Source organism: Asparagus officinalis, chromosome 4 (assembly GCF_001876935.1).
Source record: "Asparagus officinalis chromosome 4, Aspof.V1, whole genome shotgun sequence".
In the NCBI taxonomy this organism is placed as follows: domain Eukaryota; kingdom Viridiplantae; phylum Streptophyta; class Magnoliopsida; order Asparagales; family Asparagaceae; genus Asparagus; species Asparagus officinalis.
Window position 1 is genome coordinate 74,443,209 of NC_033797.1, and position 18,408 is coordinate 74,461,616.

An 18,408-nucleotide genomic window follows, 5' to 3' on the forward strand; every position below is an offset into this window, starting at 1 on the left:
TTCTCGAAGCGGGCGCGTGTCCTGGCGTCGAAGGCGCTTCGTTTGGCTTTATACTTGGATTGGGTGTTGAAGCATGTTTGCTATATCCACTCTCAAACAGTAACTTTAGGAGTTGGATTGTCAAAAATGCCCTTTTTGGACTTGGCCTAGTTTGGTTTGGGAGAAAGGCAATTTAGTCCTCACACACCTCCAAAGTTACTGTTTGGGAGTGTGAATAGTTGGACCCGTGTTGAAGGGGGAGGTGAGGCGCCGGCTTTCTTGACTCCCGATCTCTTTTTAGGGTTAGTTTGAGGCCCTGTTCGCAGTGATCGATGTCTTCGTCGGCTGGATCAGTGGTGGCCGATGACTTTGTGGTTAGGGGTTTGAAGAAATTTGACAGGACGCGGGAGAACTTCTCGTTTGCGCCTCATGGAGAACTGTTACCTATATATACCCAGCTGATATCTGGACATTTGCTAGTGGGTCCCAAAATCTCCAGCTTTAAGATCATCTCCAGCAGGTGAAATTTCACCTCATTCTCTCCTACCACATCACTTTATTTAATTTAATAATCTTCATTTCCCTATCAAAGCAGGAGATTTTTCAGAAAGTTTTTTACTTTATTTGGGACCCACCATAACTACATCACTTCAACATATACCCCACCATATTTATTCATTCTTTTTCCTATTTCATATATATTACTATTTTATTATTATTATTATTAATATAACTCATATATTTATAATTATAATTTATTAATAATTCAATAAATAATATATAATATTTAAATATATATTATTAATTTAATTTTCAATAATATTTTAAAATTAACATAAAATAACACACGATTTTGTTAAGCATACGGAAAACCAAACACACCCAAATTATTGAAAACATTAAAGAAAACACACACTAAATTGCTAAATTTAATCGGAGGTTGTCCCAAACTTCTGCCAAATGTGCTCGATGAGATCCTTCTTCGGCTGAATATGTTGGGTCTTATCTCGTAGTTCCGCTCTAGTCTGATTATCTGCCTCAGATCGGTGTTGAACATGGACTTGAAACTCCGGCAACACGTCTGTTTGAACATTGAAAGAGGCGCTAAAGCTAGCATTGTTCGACGGTTCAAAGTTGATATTTTCCCAGTTTCGCGAATACGTATCTCGTTCATCCTCTACTATCATGTTATGTAAAAATAATGCACGCTCTCATTATTTTTCCTAAGACATCAAGATCCCACATTCTAGCTGGTTGGCGGACAATAGCGAAGCGTGCTTGGATCGAGTACCCCGAATGCGCGTTCCACGTCCTTCCTACATGATTCTTGTTGTTTGGCAAAAAATTGATGTTTGTTGCCTCGGGGCATTTGAATTGACTGCACGAAGACATGCCACTTAGGGTAGATTCCGTCGGCAAGATAGTATGCAAGATTGTACTCCCGCCCATTCATAGTGAAGTTTACCCGTGGAGCTTCACCCGACTCAATGTCGTCAAAAACCAGTGACCTATCTAGTACATTTATGTCATTCAAACTACCAGGAAGCCCTAACAAAGCATGCCATATCCACAAATCATATGACGCAACTGCCTCGAGGATAACTGTTGCCGTCCCCTTGTGTCCACTAGTAAACTGCCCTTGCCAAGCCTTAGGATAATTTTTCCACTGCCAGTGCATGCAATCAATATTTCCAATCATTCTGGGAATCCACGTTCCTGTCCAACTTGGAGCAACCTCTGCAAGTCTTCCACATTTGGTCGTCGTAAGTATTCATCTTGAAACAATGCTATTACCCCTTCGCAAAACTTGCGAGTACACTCGATAGCAGTGAATTCTCCTATCTTGACGTACTCATCACAAGCATCGGCTGCGACTCCATATGCGAACATGCGTATGGCAGTCGTACACTTCTAGATAGGCGTTAACCCAAGCTTGCCCGCATTATTGCGCCGTTGTGTGAAGTAATCGTCATAATTTGATATAGAGTCCACAATTCGTAGAAAGAGAGGCCTTTTCATTCGATACCTGTGTCGGAACTGGGCGTCAGTGTAAGTGCATGACTCGGCAAAGTAGTCGGCCATGAGTCTCTCATGCGCTGCATGATGATCTCTATGTATGGATTTCCTCTTACGTGGTTGTTCGCTTCTCCTTTGCAATTCTTCAAGAAGTTCTCGCTGCCTATCAAGTATTTTTTCTTCTATTTCCCATTGTTGTTGGAACTCTTCTAGACTAAACTCATTTAGGAAAGGATCCATTGGATGCTATGATTTTTGAAATGTTGATAGGTATACTTATAATGTGCATCTGATCAGTTTATATAATGAAGGGTAGTTGTTCAAATAATTGAATTCACATGCAATTGCAGAGACATGTGTCATAGGGCATGCAACATCAGAGACATGTGTCATAGGGCATGCATGTGCAGAGAGTTGACAATTCATATTTTGTATTATTATGCAGGTGTAGTCATTTCATCCTTTGTATTTTTTGCAGTGAAAGGTCAATTCAACATTTGTTTGTTTTTGCAGTGAGTAGTAATTGTATCTTTTGTACTATTATGCAGTGAGAAGTCATTATCAATCGGCTTTATTGAAACATAAACAACAATTTTATTCAAACATAAACAACACTTTTATTAATACATTCAACAAACATAGGCACCCACACAACTCCAAAATTAAACAAACGGCACACAAAAACATCAGAAAGAAAACACACAATCATAACTTCTTGAGAAGGTCTTATTTTCCAAACAAGTTCTTCCTCAACATATTATAAGCTTCTTCATCTTCATCGTCACGATCTGGTTTGTTTTTCAAGAATAACCACATCTCCATATTCTTGGAATGAGCCAGGTTATTCATAGCTGAAGCAGTACTTGATCTTTTCTCTTCAAATTTTTCATGAGCACTGACTAGTTTAGATAAGTCCTCTTCAATTGCCCCCTTTGATTTCCTTGACACAGATGTTTTACTAGAGGAACCTCTAGCTTTCTTCTTTGCCACGTCCCTACCCTCTGGACGTACAAGGGTAGGAGTTGATGATTCAACATCCTCACCATTACTCTTTCTTTTAGAGCCACTACTACCGGATGCATTTCCTCCTGTCATATATTTGGGTTGATTACAAACCACCTTCCACTCATCCACCAAATTAAACGTCGTACCCATTTTCTCAAAGTACAACTCTCTTGCCTTGGATATGTAGTTTTCATCGGACCAACCGCTACGCTTCTCCCTACATGCAGTACTGTAGCAGCTAATGAAACTGGATATCTTTCTGTTGATGTCTTTGAAATGACTATGGCACCGAGACACAATCCTCTCCTTTCCACTTTTGGCGTTCTCATTCACGTACTGTGTAATTTTACCCCCAAAAAGTTTCACCCTTTTGGTTGTTCCCCAACTCACTATCATTACTAACGTGAAAATAACTAGTTAGTAAAAAAGTTTCACCCTTTTGGTTGTTCCCCAACTCACTATCATTACTAACGTGAAAATAACTAGTTAGTAAAAGTATGTTGTCTTCGGTGGTCCAAGTTTCATAACTTGATCTCTTTACTGATTGTTGGGTTGGAGGGAGAAAACTGTGAGGAGTATCCCCACCAACATTTCCCAAAGACATTTGGATGAAAAATTCTAGGATATCTGTAGATCCGCTACTAAACCGGGGTGTCGCTGGCTCACTCGACTCCGTGTTAGGACAATTCATATGGGAGGGAACATAGCTACTTCCCGGAACTGGAGGATAACCGTAAGGAAGATAAGGATATTGCATGCCGAAATTTGGTTGCATCATATACGGCATTTGAAAATTGGGCTGCATCCCCGTATTTTGAGTATTTTCGGGGCGTTGTATATTTGGATGTTGTGGTTGAGGGAGGGTATTTTGAGGTTGGTTAGGAAAGTTGTAGTTGTAGGAAAAATTAGGATAGTTTTGTGAAGGATCCATGAAGAAACTAGCTTCAAATTGTAGAAAGAAGAAGAATAGGGTGTAGAAACTCAGATTTTTTTTGGTGTCCAAATGACACAAAGTTAATCTCTATTTATAGAGTTTGAAAAATGAAAATTAATAGTATAAAAATTATAAATTAATTCATTGTATTTATCTCAAAAATATCAATTAAAACTAAGGAGGAAAACAAAAATTGCCACCCAATCAGATTTCGCCACGTGGTAGCTGGTAGGCATGCGCCTGCAGCCTCCATGCACGCGTCCACGTGCCCATTTCTGATTGGGCGGCTTCTATTTAATTTTTTTTTAATAAACCTGCCATGCATTTAATGAGGTGGGGCCCACCAGGTCAGAAATACCCGGGGTGAAATTTTCACCCCTTGGCCTTGTCTTTTTGATTCACCTTTTCAAAAAACTCCTGCTGCAACCAAATATCTCTTCAAATAACCCCTGCTGCATATGGTCTAAATAAACCTGCCAAATTTTACTCCGAAAAAAAAGGGATCCTTGTTGACATGCATGCAATAATGACCCGTTGTAGACCCTTGTAAGACTCGTTTGTTTTGATTTTTTGAAGAGGAAAGCCGATCAAAACTGTCGGTTTTGATAGGCTTTCTTGCAAAAACGTCTTTTTAGAGGCGTTTTTGCAAGAGAGGCGTTTTTGCAATAAAACATGTCAAAACTGACAGTTTTTATCAGTTTTGACAGCTTTCACACTACTTTGCTCTTCAAAAAAATCAAAACAAGTGGGCCCTAAAGATAAAATGGCACGCTGTTTTCTAACTCCTACATTACTGTGATCCGAGTAACGGTGAACCAGAACTTTGTTCACGGTGATCTTAAAATTTAAATTCCACTTGGTGGGAAATACATTACTCGGTTCAAGAAAACTTTCCAACGTAGGGCTGCCATTGCCAATAATCTGCTCATTGTTCGACGTGTTCAATAAAACCCTATAAGCATTTGCATCGTCTCAGTAAAACTTCATTTCTAACTAGGAACTGTTTGTATAGGGTTGGCAGCCAATATATATATATATATTTCTAATATCTCAAGAATTAAGCAGCTAATGAGGGAAATCTAAATGTGCCATTTCCAGCATGCCGCTTGCATTTTCTAAACACCAAAACCGTGTAAAGTCATACGTACCGTAAATTCACATTGAACACTTCATCCTGAGCAATAGCAGATGATAGATATTGCATAAAAATTACATCTGTTGCTGTGTTTAATATCCCGATAAAGTGCTCATTTACTGTTCAGCCTCTCCTCCACAAGAAACAGCATCCACGAGGCTGTGGTCTTAGGGAAAGGTCCAGTGTTCAAATATAAACCAACCAGACGGCTATTAAATTGAGCAGATACCAGAACTACAATCCTTCGTGCCTTGGAAGTATAATACCATTAGAAAATGGAAAAAAAAAAAAGCTGGTCTCAATTAGAGAAAAGAAGAACAATAAGTCTAGCAAACTACAAAATACAAACGGCAAAAGTAAGCATTGGCATTTATTATACTCCATGAGGAGCTCTCTTTTAGCGTGAGCATGCTCCAGTTGAAGAACCGATCATTGAGGATCATGTTTGCGCAATATCCATTGCTTTTAGAAGATTGGATAAATGTTAAGGAACACGTATGAATACAAATCCAAGGCAGTGTTTTGTATTACATTCACTGCATATATCAAGATGTCTGCTTGTTATCTTCCGTCTCCGAACCAGCTTATTTCTCGGGTATGTAACAGAAAAAACCAAGATCATTTAGACTGCTTATGACGCATGAAAATTTGTGGCTTGAACACGACCTCATAATACAAGACTCAAGTGAACTTGCATCCTTTAACCTAAAATCAAAATAGAACTAATGCTCGTCACTTATCAGATTTCTAATGACGAATGGAAGGATTCCTCCATGGTTGTAGTAGGCTAGCTCCACCTATAGAAAATAATTGCAAGTGTCATTGATAAATCGTTAGATGAAAGTAGAGAGCATATTAATAGAAAAACAATGTATAAGCTAAGCCAGGATTTCTTTGATGTACCTCAGTGTCAAAGCGGACCGTGCATGTAAATGACTTGCCATTATCAGTAACAACAGTGACATCTTGGCCAGGTTTGATGTCACTCACACTGTTCGGGAGGTTGATAGTGTATCGCTCGTGGCCAGTCAAGCCCAGGGTCTCTGCATCTTCACCAGCCTTGAAGCATAGGGGAATAATACCCATTCCTACAAGATTGCTGCGGTGGATCCTTTCGAAGCTCTTGGCGATCACTGCTTTTACACCCTGCACCAAAAGTTAAGGTAATCAACATTGTGCATTACTAGTGTATATATATTATAATATATATATATATTCTATATCATATATTTTATAGGACGTTCAGTATATATATCATAATTATATAGATAGATAGAGAGAGATGAGAGAGAATATGGTATGTTGCCATACTAAGCACAAAATATTCGTGCTTGGATAGTCGAGTGCACAATCCCTCAACTCGATCAACATGGGGGACCCATTCACGTGGGTTGAGGAGTGCATTATGGGGATAGAGGATACTGTTAACCCTTTGATATGAGTGGAGGGATTATGCCATCCTCACTTTACAAGCACAACTTTTGTGTGTTCGTGTACCAAGCTATAACAATTTTCTCATATATAGTATATAATATTATATAGTATATATATTTATATATAGTATACTTCATATATTCTCATCATATACTACTCCTCCATACCTATATATTATTATATATAACTTCAGACCAGAAACATAAGAAAATAGATTGATTATACCTGCAGCATTGGCCCCTTAGCAGCCCAATCACGAGAACTTCCACTTCCATATTCTGCACCAGCTAAGATGATAGTATCATGTCCTCCATTTTTGTATTTCTGTTAAGCCATGTTAATAAAGAGAAGGGGATCAACCAAGATCAACCAGATAAACAGGCACAATAATTGAAATATTTACTCCACCAGGAGAGCAGTTGAACAAATAGCACATAGTTAGCTGTCTGATATAAAAGTTTCGAATCATCAGGGTGTGTAAGACAAATCAGAAATTACCATGGCAGCATCAAAAACCGAAAGTTTTTCTCCAGAAGGAATATGAATAGTTTTAGGACCAACTTCACCCTTCAATAGCTTGTTCACGATACGAATGTTGGCAAATGTGCCCCTTGCCATTATCTCGTCATTACCACGACGACTCCCATAGGAGTTGAAGTCCTTCCTATCAACACCACGTTCCATCAAGAATTTGGCAGCAGGACTGTCTTTGTGAATACTGCCAGCAGGTGAAATATGGTCGGTAGTGATACAATATGGGGGCTCATGTATGTAAGTTGAATTAGGATCCCACGAGTACAGCATTGCTGATGGTACTGATAGCTCATTCCACATGGGATTTCCTTTGGTAATCGATTCATATGTGCTCCTGAACATGTCTGGAAGCACACTAGATTGCACAACCTGAGGATTCCAATAAGATAAAGGTAATCAATAATGTCTCGCTATATGCAAATTTTAACGTTTAGAAAGTACTCGAGAATGTCCCACTATATGCACATAATAGAACATTTAGAATAGAAGGAAACATTTTAGATTAGCTTAGTATCTCACATCAGCTATCTCTTCATTGGTTGGCCAGATATCCCTGAAGTAAATCTTCTTTCCATCTTTAGAAGTCCCTATAGGTTCTTTCTCAAAATCGATGTTAACCTGCAGAAGAATATTGACATTAAGTTAAATTTTGGATAAGTAGGTTGAAGCCTTAACCTAAACACATCTAGATCTTCTACCCTCAGACAGAATTCTTTTTGCTAGTACGTATAATCTTAATTGTGCCTAGAAATGGTTCCATTTCTCTTTTTAGTTTTGAATGGATAAACAAGCTATCAGACAAGCATCATTCAGATGTTCTTTTATTTAACACAACAACAATAATCTTCAGGTTCCTAATCCACACACAACCTTCTCTGATAAACTAATATAGGCACATCAAGGATCTGTTAAAATGCAAAGACCCAAAAAAATGTTCGGCAGATTAACAAATTAACCTCCAAACATTAAGCAGCTTTAAGTAAATGATCTGCGATCATTCTTATAAAAGTCATTTGTACCAGTGATGACCGGAAGAATGCATGGCATTTCATTGTTTGTTACCAGTTCAAGAAATTACCAACAAAATATTTACTACGCAACAAGTACAGATCAGTACAAACCATAAGATCATTGAAACGAAGCATAACAAGTGTCACACAAGTTCCTCAATAAGATTTGTCAGACTGATAGATTTCCAATTCTCCATTCACCACATTAGAATGTAAAGTTGACTATTAAACTTTCTTTTTTGGGGAAAATCTTCCACGTTCTCATTTTTAAATTTCAAGTTTCTGACTATTTGCTCCAATGACTATTTTGTGTCATTTATGACTTTGATTTTCTTTGTTACATAATAATGCAATAGTTCAAATCTCATAATAAGCCCATAGCATGAATTTAGTTTTTAAGCAAAGAAGTTGCTGTTCAAAAGTTAAAATATAGCTTTTGCTAAGAAATAGTCGTCTACATGCACTCCCTTGGAAAACATGAACAGCTTTTTGACGGTAATTGGAAATTTAGGATTTACAGTCTACATGCACTCCGTTGGAAAACGTGACCAGTTTTTTTTATAATAATCGGAAATTTAGGATTTATACGAATTCGAGAGAAATCCATCTGACACACACATACATACATACATAACATACCTACCTACCTATCCCCCCAGACACACAGCCACAAACACACAGACGCGCACACGCATGCGCGCACACGCGCGCATGCGCACAGAGACATACATACATACATACCATTTCCAGTTGCAATTCAATATCAGAAAATGGTGGTGACATTGTCATGTTCTTGAAATATGGGGGCTCATGTATGTAAGTTGAATTAGGATCCCACGAGTACAGCATTGCTGATGGTACTGATAGCTCATTCCACATGGGATTTCCTTTGGTAATCGATTCATATGTGCTCCTGAACATGTCTGGAAGCACACTAGATTGCACAACCTGAGGATTCCAATAAGATAAAGGTAATCAATAATGTCTCGCTATATGCAAATTTTAACGTTTAGAAAGTACTCGAGAATGTCCCACTATATGCACATAATAGAACATTTAGAATAGAAGGAAACATTTTAGATTAGCTTAGTATCTCACATCAGCTATCTCTTCATTGGTTGGCCAGATATCCCTGAAGTAAATCTTCTTTCCATCTTTAGAAGTCCCTATAGGTTCTTTCTCAAAATCGATGTTAACCTGCAGAAGAATATTGACATTAAGTTAAATTTTGGATAAGTAGGTTGAAGCCTTAACCTAAACACATCTAGATCTTCTACCCTCAGACAGAATTCTTTTTGCTAGTACGTATAATCTTAATTGTGCCTAGAAATGGTTCCATTTCTCTTTTTAGTTTTGAATGGATAAACAAGCTATCAGACAAGCATCATTCAGATGTTCTTTTATTTAACACAACAACAATAATCTTCAGGTTCCTAATCCACACACAACCTTCTCTGATAAACTAATATAGGCACATCAAGGATCTGTTAAAATGCAAAGACCCAAAAAAATGTTCGGCAGATTAACAAATTAACCTCCAAACATTAAGCAGCTTTAAGTAAATGATCTGCGATCATTCTTATAAAAGTCATTTGTACCAGTGATGACCGGAAGAATGCATGGCATTTCATTGTTTGTTACCAGTTCAAGAAATTACCAACAAAATATTTACTACGCAACAAGTACAGATCAGTACAAACCATAAGATCATTGAAACGAAGCATAACAAGTGTCACACAAGTTCCTCAATAAGATTTGTCAGACTGATAGATTTCCAATTCTCCATTCACCACATTAGAATGTAAAGTTGACTATTAAACTTTCTTTTTTGGGGAAAATCTTCCACGTTCTCATTTTTAAATTTCAAGTTTCTGACTATTTGCTCCAATGACTATTTTGTGTCATTTATGACTTTGATTTTCTTTGTTACATAATAATGCAATAGTTCAAATCTCATAATAAGCCCATAGCATGAATTTAGTTTTTAAGCAAAGAAGTTGCTGTTCAAAAGTTAAAATATAGCTTTTGCTAAGAAATAGTCGTCTACATGCACTCCCTTGGAAAACATGAACAGCTTTTTGACGGTAATTGGAAATTTAGGATTTACAGTCTACATGCACTCCGTTGGAAAACGTGACCAGTTTTTTTTATAATAATCGGAAATTTAGGATTTATACGAATTCGAGAGAAATCCATCTGACACACACATACATACATACATAACATACCTACCTACCTATCCCCCCAGACACACAGCCACAAACACACAGACGCGCACACGCATGCGCGCACACGCGCGCATGCGCACAGAGACATACATACATACATACCATTTCCAGTTGCAATTCAATATCAGAAAATGTTGTGACTCCAACCTAGGACTTTCTGAGCAAAGTTGATAAAAATAAAGAATGATTTGCAGCTCCTCATTACCACTGACGAGGACAGTTTAATTCCTTAATGGCATGTCTACGGAGCTGTTTGGTTGGCAGAAAAACAAAGAAAAGTGTCATAGGAAACCTATTTCCTGACCCCATGAAAACAAGTGGAAGGTTGACTTGGCACCCTCCCATTGGTTGATGTGACCTATAATTAAGGAAACCCATTTCATGTGTTTTTGCATGGAAATGAAAGGAAACTCTTTTGATGGTTTCCTCCCCTCTATTTCCTTTTCTTTGGTTTCCAAGAAACCAACCAAACAAGCCCTAAAAGGATTCAAAACTATGATAACAGACATTAATACTCAAAATTGTCGCAATGCCAGTGTATTATCACTATTAATCCAGGAAGACAAATATGGGAATGCAAAAAAAGAAAGGCATCATATTTCATTACTACTATGGTAAGTTGCACAGATACAGATGGCGACATGGATACGAGATACGACAAATTTATGAAAGCAGGATTCGGGTATACACATACACGCGCGCAGAGGTTTGATGGTTATGAGGTGGCGGCTCATTTAGCAAAACGAGTTTCCAAGAGATAGAAGAGGTGAGACCCACACCTTTTGATGTGACAAGTAGGGTGGGAATCACCATGTGGTTCCTTGGCACCAAGGAACAATTTTCGTCCTTGCCATACATGCATACATATGTACATACATACACCTGTGTATATGCATGCATGAATTGTATGTATATAATATTAATATTAGATCAAATATTGAATTAAGATGCCTACAACATTTGCATGTTTCTTTTACTATATATAACAAATAAGAATCATCTTAAATCAAACTAAGAATTAAGGTTTAATTTTTTAACGCATGGAATACGATGGGTATTTTTCAGATATTTACGTACTGGGTTTCGGTTTTCGGATTTAAAACCCTATTGGTTTTGAGCGTGATATATCAAAGAAACTAGTTATGATGGGGGAATAGGGTTTTGCTTTGAATCACGTGTCCATAGCGTGTCTAAGGTGAATCTGTGTCCGACCGAATATGGCGCCCAAAAACAAAGTGTCCTAGTAACCTAGCTAGTATGCATCAAGCAAAGCTTATATAGAGAACAGTGGACTGTATGAACCTAATTGCTCAGAAAGTAGAGAAGGTACTATTATCAGGAAAAAATAAAGATGTAAAAAAAAAGAACAATAGAGCAAATACCAACACGTGAGGGCCTCAAGGGCACAGTAACAAACTAAAATTACAACGAATATTAGATATAGCTAAAACAATTTAAGATAGGCAACATGATTTTATGGATGCATACCGTGCCAGCAAGTGCATAAGCTACCACAAGAGGAGGAGAAGCAAGATAATTTGCTCTTGTCAAAGGATGTACACGCCCTTCAAAATTCCTATTTCCGGACAATACAGCAGCAGCAACAATGTCTGAACAACACATCATATTTCATTAGTAATATGCATCTAGCAAAGTAATTACTTCAATAGAGAACAGTGAGCTCGTGGACCTATGACTCAAAAAATAGAGAAGTTACCATTTTCAGTGATGGCAGCTGATACTGATTCGTCAAGGTCTCCAGAATTGCCAATGCAGGTTGTGCATCCATAACCAACAATATGAAAACCTAACTGATCTAAATAGGTCTGCAGACCACTGAAAGGAGATGCCAAGGTTGAATGTCAGCACACGCAATTCAAAGGCAGTATTCAATTAAAAATTTGCATCTCATTAATCTTTGACAATTACCTCTTATCCAAGTACTTCTTAACAACTCCAGAACCGGGAGCAAGACTTGTCTTGATCCATGGCTTCACCTGACACAAATATGCTGAAGGCATTAACAATATAGAATCCTCATTGTCAAGTCATAAAACAATTTTCAGATATCATTTCGGTGAAAGACACTATTCACAGTAAACAGTGTTTTAAGCTTAACTCCTGTGTCAAACAACAGGAATATTGGTATTACTACAAGCAAAAGAAAGAATTTACGACAGGAAAAGGATCTCCCGCCAGAAAGAAGTTGTGTGAAACAAAACCCATCAAATGCAATGCAATACGTCTGGGCGTCAACTAGGGAAAAATAAACACAGCCAGACAAAAAGGAAGGGACCAAACTGCCTTGGAGAGGACAAAAACAATAAAGGTCAAATACAAAACAATAAGGAAAATTTTGTAGCTTACAGAATCGATTTTCATCTTCTAAAAGGCATCAGTATGAAGTTGGGCACACTTATGTAGAGGTAAAATTAATGAATGAAGGAGAGCTTGTAAGGGCTCAAAAGTGGAAAGGATCTCTTATTCTACTTGCCATCAGGAGATTTGACACACACAGTAGTTGATTCAATCAATGAGATCCTCGGTTGACTCGTTCTGTGATACCTCGGGGGCTCTAGACATAGCCAAAAGTCTCTTTGATCATACCAGCCCTTCGATCTGACGCTCTGGACTGGTCACTCTTATCCCTCGTATGCGTGTGCAAAAGCATGGTCTATATGGTGATTCTACGCAAAGTCATGTGCCATATCATAATATCAAAGGAAAGGCCAATCTTTGTCAATTTGTCACTGCAGTTAATAACTAGTTAGTATTTACACAATCCAGAAAGTCACTATGAACAGTTAAAGATCACGAGTATCTTGTAGCAGTGTGCAACTATAGGATGTTGTTCTAGTTCCGCATTTTTGCTACCATAACTATTTGACAATGACAATGTGTTTTATCGTTGTCAGGGTAAAGGATATATGGAAACAATTGTTAACTTCAGAAAGTTACATGGTAGATTCATCTTCAAACTGAATCAGAACCACATGGAGATGATCAATCTGGTTGAACAGTACGAAAGTCGAATGTTAAACCATATTTGTAGGATAATACTGATATAGCCAGCATTTAAATGATTCATGCCAGATTTAAAGTCCTTCGAAAGAAGAATCATTCATGAAAGGCTGGATTTCATTGGAGGTCAACAGGCACTATGGACAAACTTTTTTGAAAAATTAATGCTATGTGATTTCTATTCAGAACATGTATTAGTCATAATATAGCTTACGTTTAGCTTAGATATGTAAGGAAATGTAACTGGTTGATTATTACCAAAAGGACCCATATCACGGTTTTACCCATAATGGCTTGTATAAATAGGAAAATCCTTTGTATGATAATTTGCTAGCTGGACAACTTCTAACACTTCGACATTTGCATAAGATACTGGTAATATCTCAATAAAAATGCCTAAATGCAGCATTCTTGTAAATCTGTTTCGTGGAACATTAGGATTCTAGACACAACTGAACCTAAACTCAACGAACTTAAAGACCCATCAAGCTGTCTTGCAGGGCTTATAGACAAAGCCCAATGACCAATGCCATCAATTCAGGAACTTAGATGAAAATATATGCATTCTGCATTTTTATTATGTTCGCAAACGAGCAGTACGTGCATGTTCATACTTCATATATCCATGCATCTGATTTTTGAGAACTTGTACTGGTGGAACCTTAAATCTACATGGCCATATTCCGAAATATCCCCATGCGAACAATGATTAAATGAAGCATGAGAAATATACAACATAATGATGATAAATCAAGAAGGGAAATATTCGACCTCAAGGCCAAGATCACAAGCCTTCTTTGCAACCAAAGCAGCTCCAAGCATTACACTTGGATTAGACGTATTAGTGCAACTGGTGATTGCTGCTATGACAACATCACCATGCTTCATCTGAGCTTGCTTCCCATGGAAGGTAAAATCAGCAACTTTGTTTTGAGATTCCTTTGGGACAGCGAACCCCTGTAATGTCACATATAAAAACAATATTTTTCAATGCGAATAATTGTGATAAACAGCACCTGCACTAATGTCATTTAACCTATATATTAATAGATAAACAAAGGAAGCAAACAGAGACAGATGAGAGAAAGAAAGCTCCACTGGAGACATTTTGTTTACCAAATATCTATCAACATAAGAAATCACAACGCATTTTCAATAGCTAGAGAACAATTAAAGTGTCACCTCACCTTGAAACCAACTTTGTTGTCCAAACAAGAATGCCAATCTGCTTTCATTTCCTTCAAGGGAACTCGGTCATGAGGCCTGCCAAAAGAAAGCACTTTCCCTTAAAAACAGATAAAGGTCCAGATTTATGATGAAATTTTAACTGGTGGTGACCACACATTATTCCAGATATTTCATGTATATCCTGCAATTCTCACCTTTTAGGTCCAGAAATACAAGGTTCCACATCTTCTAGGCCCAGCTGTAAATAAGATGAGTACACCTTTTCTGTTTGTGGCTGAATAAAAGTAATGAAAGGTTTACTGAGAAAGAAGAGATGATGGCATATTTGTAGATTACACAAGTCACATAACTTATGATCTTCACATCAAAATGGTAAAGTTACCTGGCTGTAGTCCACGAACATCTTATTCGCTCTTAAGTAGGACTCTATCATAGCCACCTACATGTTGGAGGACTATTAGTATTACAAATAGATATTGATGAAAGCAGTTGCAGTTGATATTAGTTTCTTACAGTTTCATCGCTTCTGCCAGTGAGCTTCAAGTATTGCAGGGTGACATGATCAACAGGGAAGAATCCCATGGTTGCTCCATACTCAGGCGACATATTTGCAATAGTGGCACGATCTGCCAGGGATAGTTCACTCATACCTTCCCCTACACAAAGGATATGAACAATAATTGAGCAATGGTGGAAGGAGATGATCTTAATAATCAGTATTCAAGAAAGGTAAAGTCCAGGCATGTTACCATAAAATTCAACAAATTTCCCAACCACACCATGTTTCCTGAGCATCTGAGTTACTGTCAAAACCAAGTCAGTAGCAGTGACGCCGTTCTTCAGTTTTCCTGATAACTTGAATCCAACAACTCCTGGCAGCACCATACTCATTGGCTGCAAAAGAAAAGATAACATATTTGGTAAAACCAACAAGTATAAAACATAACGAGAGAGCATTTTGGAAAACCAAGTTTGAAACAACAGAAAACACAATCCATGTTTCTTTATTTGTAAAGAAGGCTTTAGTCCACAACATCAATCAATGTAAAGCATTTATAATCACCATCGCTAGCAACTTTTGTCTACATTTAGTTTATTAGGAATAGAAATGGAACAAATTTAGGGAACTTGAGAAAAGACACAAAGGATAGGTGCATGGAAAGAAGCTGTAATTTAATCTCATTCTCATTCAGTCATAGGGGGATTAAAGAAAAGCAGTGTTAGTTAAAGCACTTATTGATAGACAGAAAAAAATACTTATTGACAGACAGGAAAAGTACTGCTGTTTAGAAGGGAATGTCCATTTGTCTTGTCGTTGGCAAGGAAAATTTAAATGCAATAACCAAGTAGAAACAGAATCACAAGTCCCTTCACTCCTATGAAAGAACAGCATAAGCAGAAAACTTGTGACTTACATAATGTGCTTGGGTACTATTCTAAATTTCCGCCAACAAAAGATGTCACTTGGAAAGAAATAGGAAAAATAGGTATTTTCAATTACACTTGATTGCATATAGTGTGCAAGGATAAGCAATGATAACTGAAGGTTCATATGGAAGCAAAGAAACTTGTGGATGGTATTAATAAATCACTGAGATCACATTGAAAGCGAAAACATCAACGATGAAAAATACCCATCTTAGAATATCACAATAGTAAAAAATCAACAATTTGAACCCAAATATTTTTAGAAGATAATATGATGGAGAGACTGATAAAATCTGTAACCAGTATCAATAGCAGAAATCTGTTCGCTTAGAATAGTAAAACCAGACTCTAGAACCCTTATTCCAAAGTCCTAACAATTGTCCCTATTATCGTTTACCCCCTCTTGCTGACCTTTGCAATTATGACCCTTCAGGAAATGGAAAACCTTGGATCTGTTTCTCTTTCTATCATAGGATGCCATAAAATAATAACATGACCTCTTATTAGTAAAGCTAGATACCTAGTTAAAAGTTGAGTAATTTTAATTTAAGAACATCGCTTCATATAATATTCAGTTTCTCCCTGCTAAAATGCCACTAAAAATAGTGTAAAAAGGTTAATGAGTAAGAGACAATAAATAAGAGGCTGTTAATGTCTGTTAGTGACCAGAAAAGAAACATACTGCCCTATGGCACTCATTCTGTAGCTCCACACACAGGGGAAAAAAGAAAGAAAGAAAGCGTACATTTGTGTGCGGTACATAAAGAGGGGATAAACATCCTGAGGGAAAGGATGTGAGGGTGAGGGCGTCTGTTGTTGGAAGTATTCAGCACAATGCTCATAAATGAAGTAAATTTACCTGGCCAAGCATTACAGCTTCTGCTTCAATTCCACCAACTCCCCAGCCAGCAACACCTAAACCATCTATCATAGTTGTGTGGGAATCGGTTCCCACTACACTGTCAGGGTAAAGCATTCCCCCATTATTAAAAACGACACGGCCAAGATATTCCAAGTTCACCTATAAAACAGGGCAAAGAAGTATTCTTACATAATGTGATTATCAGAAACTCCTTTAAGACTCCTATCAATTTGAGATGCACCCTTCATTAATGATTTTATCCGATTACCTGGTGGACAATACCAGATCCTGGTGGAACAACAAGCATGTTATTAAATGCATTGGATCCCCATTTTAAGAACCCAAATCTTTCCTTGTTGCGTTGAAACTCAAGTTCCATATTTGCCTGAACAGCATTTGCTGATCCCGCCACATCCACCTGAACTGAGTGATCGATAACAAGATCCACAGGTACCTGTGTAAAGAAGATGTTATGCCTCACAGATGACAACTCGACGTCATGGTAGAAACTCCAAGCAAACAAAAAAATGTCCAAGATTTTTCTAACTAAATATTTCCTATAAAGCAACAATGGTATCATGAAGTGATGCTCACGATTGTATTGCCATGAACTCCCAATCAAAGACACTTACCAACGGATTGATTTTATTTGAATCACCACCAAGTTTGTTCATTGCATCTCTCATGCAGGCTAGATCAACAACAGCTGGAACACCTGTGAAATCCTGACAGAGAGTAAAAAGCCAATTATCATCACATATATAGCCAAGTATTAAACAATGAATTAAAATTAAATCACTATACATACAAATCCATCTAGTTTAGTTCTAAATGAAAAACTGAAACAAATTATTGGCCAAGAACAAGTCTGGGTATTCTCAAATCACAAAATTAAATAGCCCGTATAAAGTTTCAGAGAACAAAATGTTCGCTTGAATTGTATTACAGGGAATGAAGTAAAATTTTCTACGTACCATCAAAAAGTAAATTACAAATTTTAGTTTTTCTTCCTGCTTATAAACACTGAATGTTCTCAATAAAAAAAATCAAGTAAAAAAAATAAGAAAATTAAAAGCAAGACCTGCAACAGGACTCTTGCAGGCTTAAATGGGATCTCGACTTGTTTCGGTGCAGTATTCTCCCAATCCAAGATCTTCTCCACGTCCTTCTCCATCACCTGGAATCCATCGCAGTTCCTGATCGCCGATTCCAACAGAATCCTAATAGAGTACGGCAACCGATCTAAAAACAAAAAGGGAAAAAAAAATCAAACACCAAAATCAACGTCAAATTCACCAAAGAAACAAAGCTCAGCCGAGATCCAATTCTCACCGATCCTCGGATCATTCAGCGCCGGCAAGCTGAAATACTTCCCGAACTCTCCCCCTCCAGGCTTCGACAGCGTCGTCAAGATGCTCTCATAAGAATTCTTAGTAGCTGTAGAGGAATAAAGAGAAAAAAAAAACAAGAAGTGAGATGAAAATTATCAGATCGGATCGGATCTGAGCGAAAACGCGAAATACGTACCCATAGTAGCGAATCGCCTCTCGAAGCGCTCGGCAACGGCGGCGGAGGACCGAATCAAGGCGCGGTGGCTGATCGGAGATCGCCAATCGGAGAAGTGGCGAACAGAC

At 37.7% G+C, this 18,408-nt stretch overlaps 2 protein-coding genes across 2 annotated transcripts; both read right to left on the reverse strand.

Moving 5' to 3' along the window:
- LOC109838938 (glutathione S-transferase T2-like) lies at nt 2,722–3,396 on the reverse strand. Its single transcript, XM_020407374.1, has one exon. It carries the CDS (start codon nt 3,394–3,396, stop codon nt 2,722–2,724), a length of 675 nt encoding a protein of 224 aa, XP_020262963.1.
- On the reverse strand, nt 5,287–18,402 carry LOC109837744 (aconitate hydratase, cytoplasmic-like). The gene is made up of 21 exons (XM_020406090.1): nt 18,302–18,402; nt 18,107–18,211; nt 17,856–18,016; nt 17,407–17,499; nt 17,043–17,228; nt 16,772–16,933; nt 15,234–15,378; nt 14,998–15,140; nt 14,867–14,923; nt 14,679–14,758; nt 14,484–14,559; nt 14,068–14,253; nt 12,205–12,272; nt 11,993–12,111; nt 11,764–11,885; nt 9,146–9,244; nt 8,789–8,995; nt 7,002–7,265; nt 6,729–6,827; nt 5,973–6,215; nt 5,287–5,866 (listed from the first exon to the last, which is right to left on the reverse strand). Exons 1-21 carry the CDS (start codon nt 18,303–18,305, stop codon nt 5,792–5,794), a joined length of 2,694 nt encoding a protein of 897 aa, XP_020261679.1. The 5' UTR covers nt 18,306–18,402; the 3' UTR covers nt 5,287–5,791.

What these genes read in the sequence shown, in the direction of transcription:
- LOC109838938 (XM_020407374.1), bottom strand. Translation starts at nt 3,396, where the DNA reads ATGATAGTGAGTTGGGGAACAACCAAAAGGGTGAAACTTTTTGGGGGT.
- LOC109837744 (XM_020406090.1), bottom strand. An exon ending in CCAATGAAGAGATAGCTGAT is followed by an intron (nt 8,996 to 9,145) that starts GTGAGATACTAA and finishes TGGAATCCTCAG; the next exon opens with GTTGTGCAATCTAGTGTGCT. An exon ending in CTAAGGGGCCAATGCTGCAG is followed by an intron (nt 6,216 to 6,728) that starts GTATAATCAATC and finishes CTTTTGGTGCAG; the next exon opens with GGTGTAAAAGCAGTGATCGC.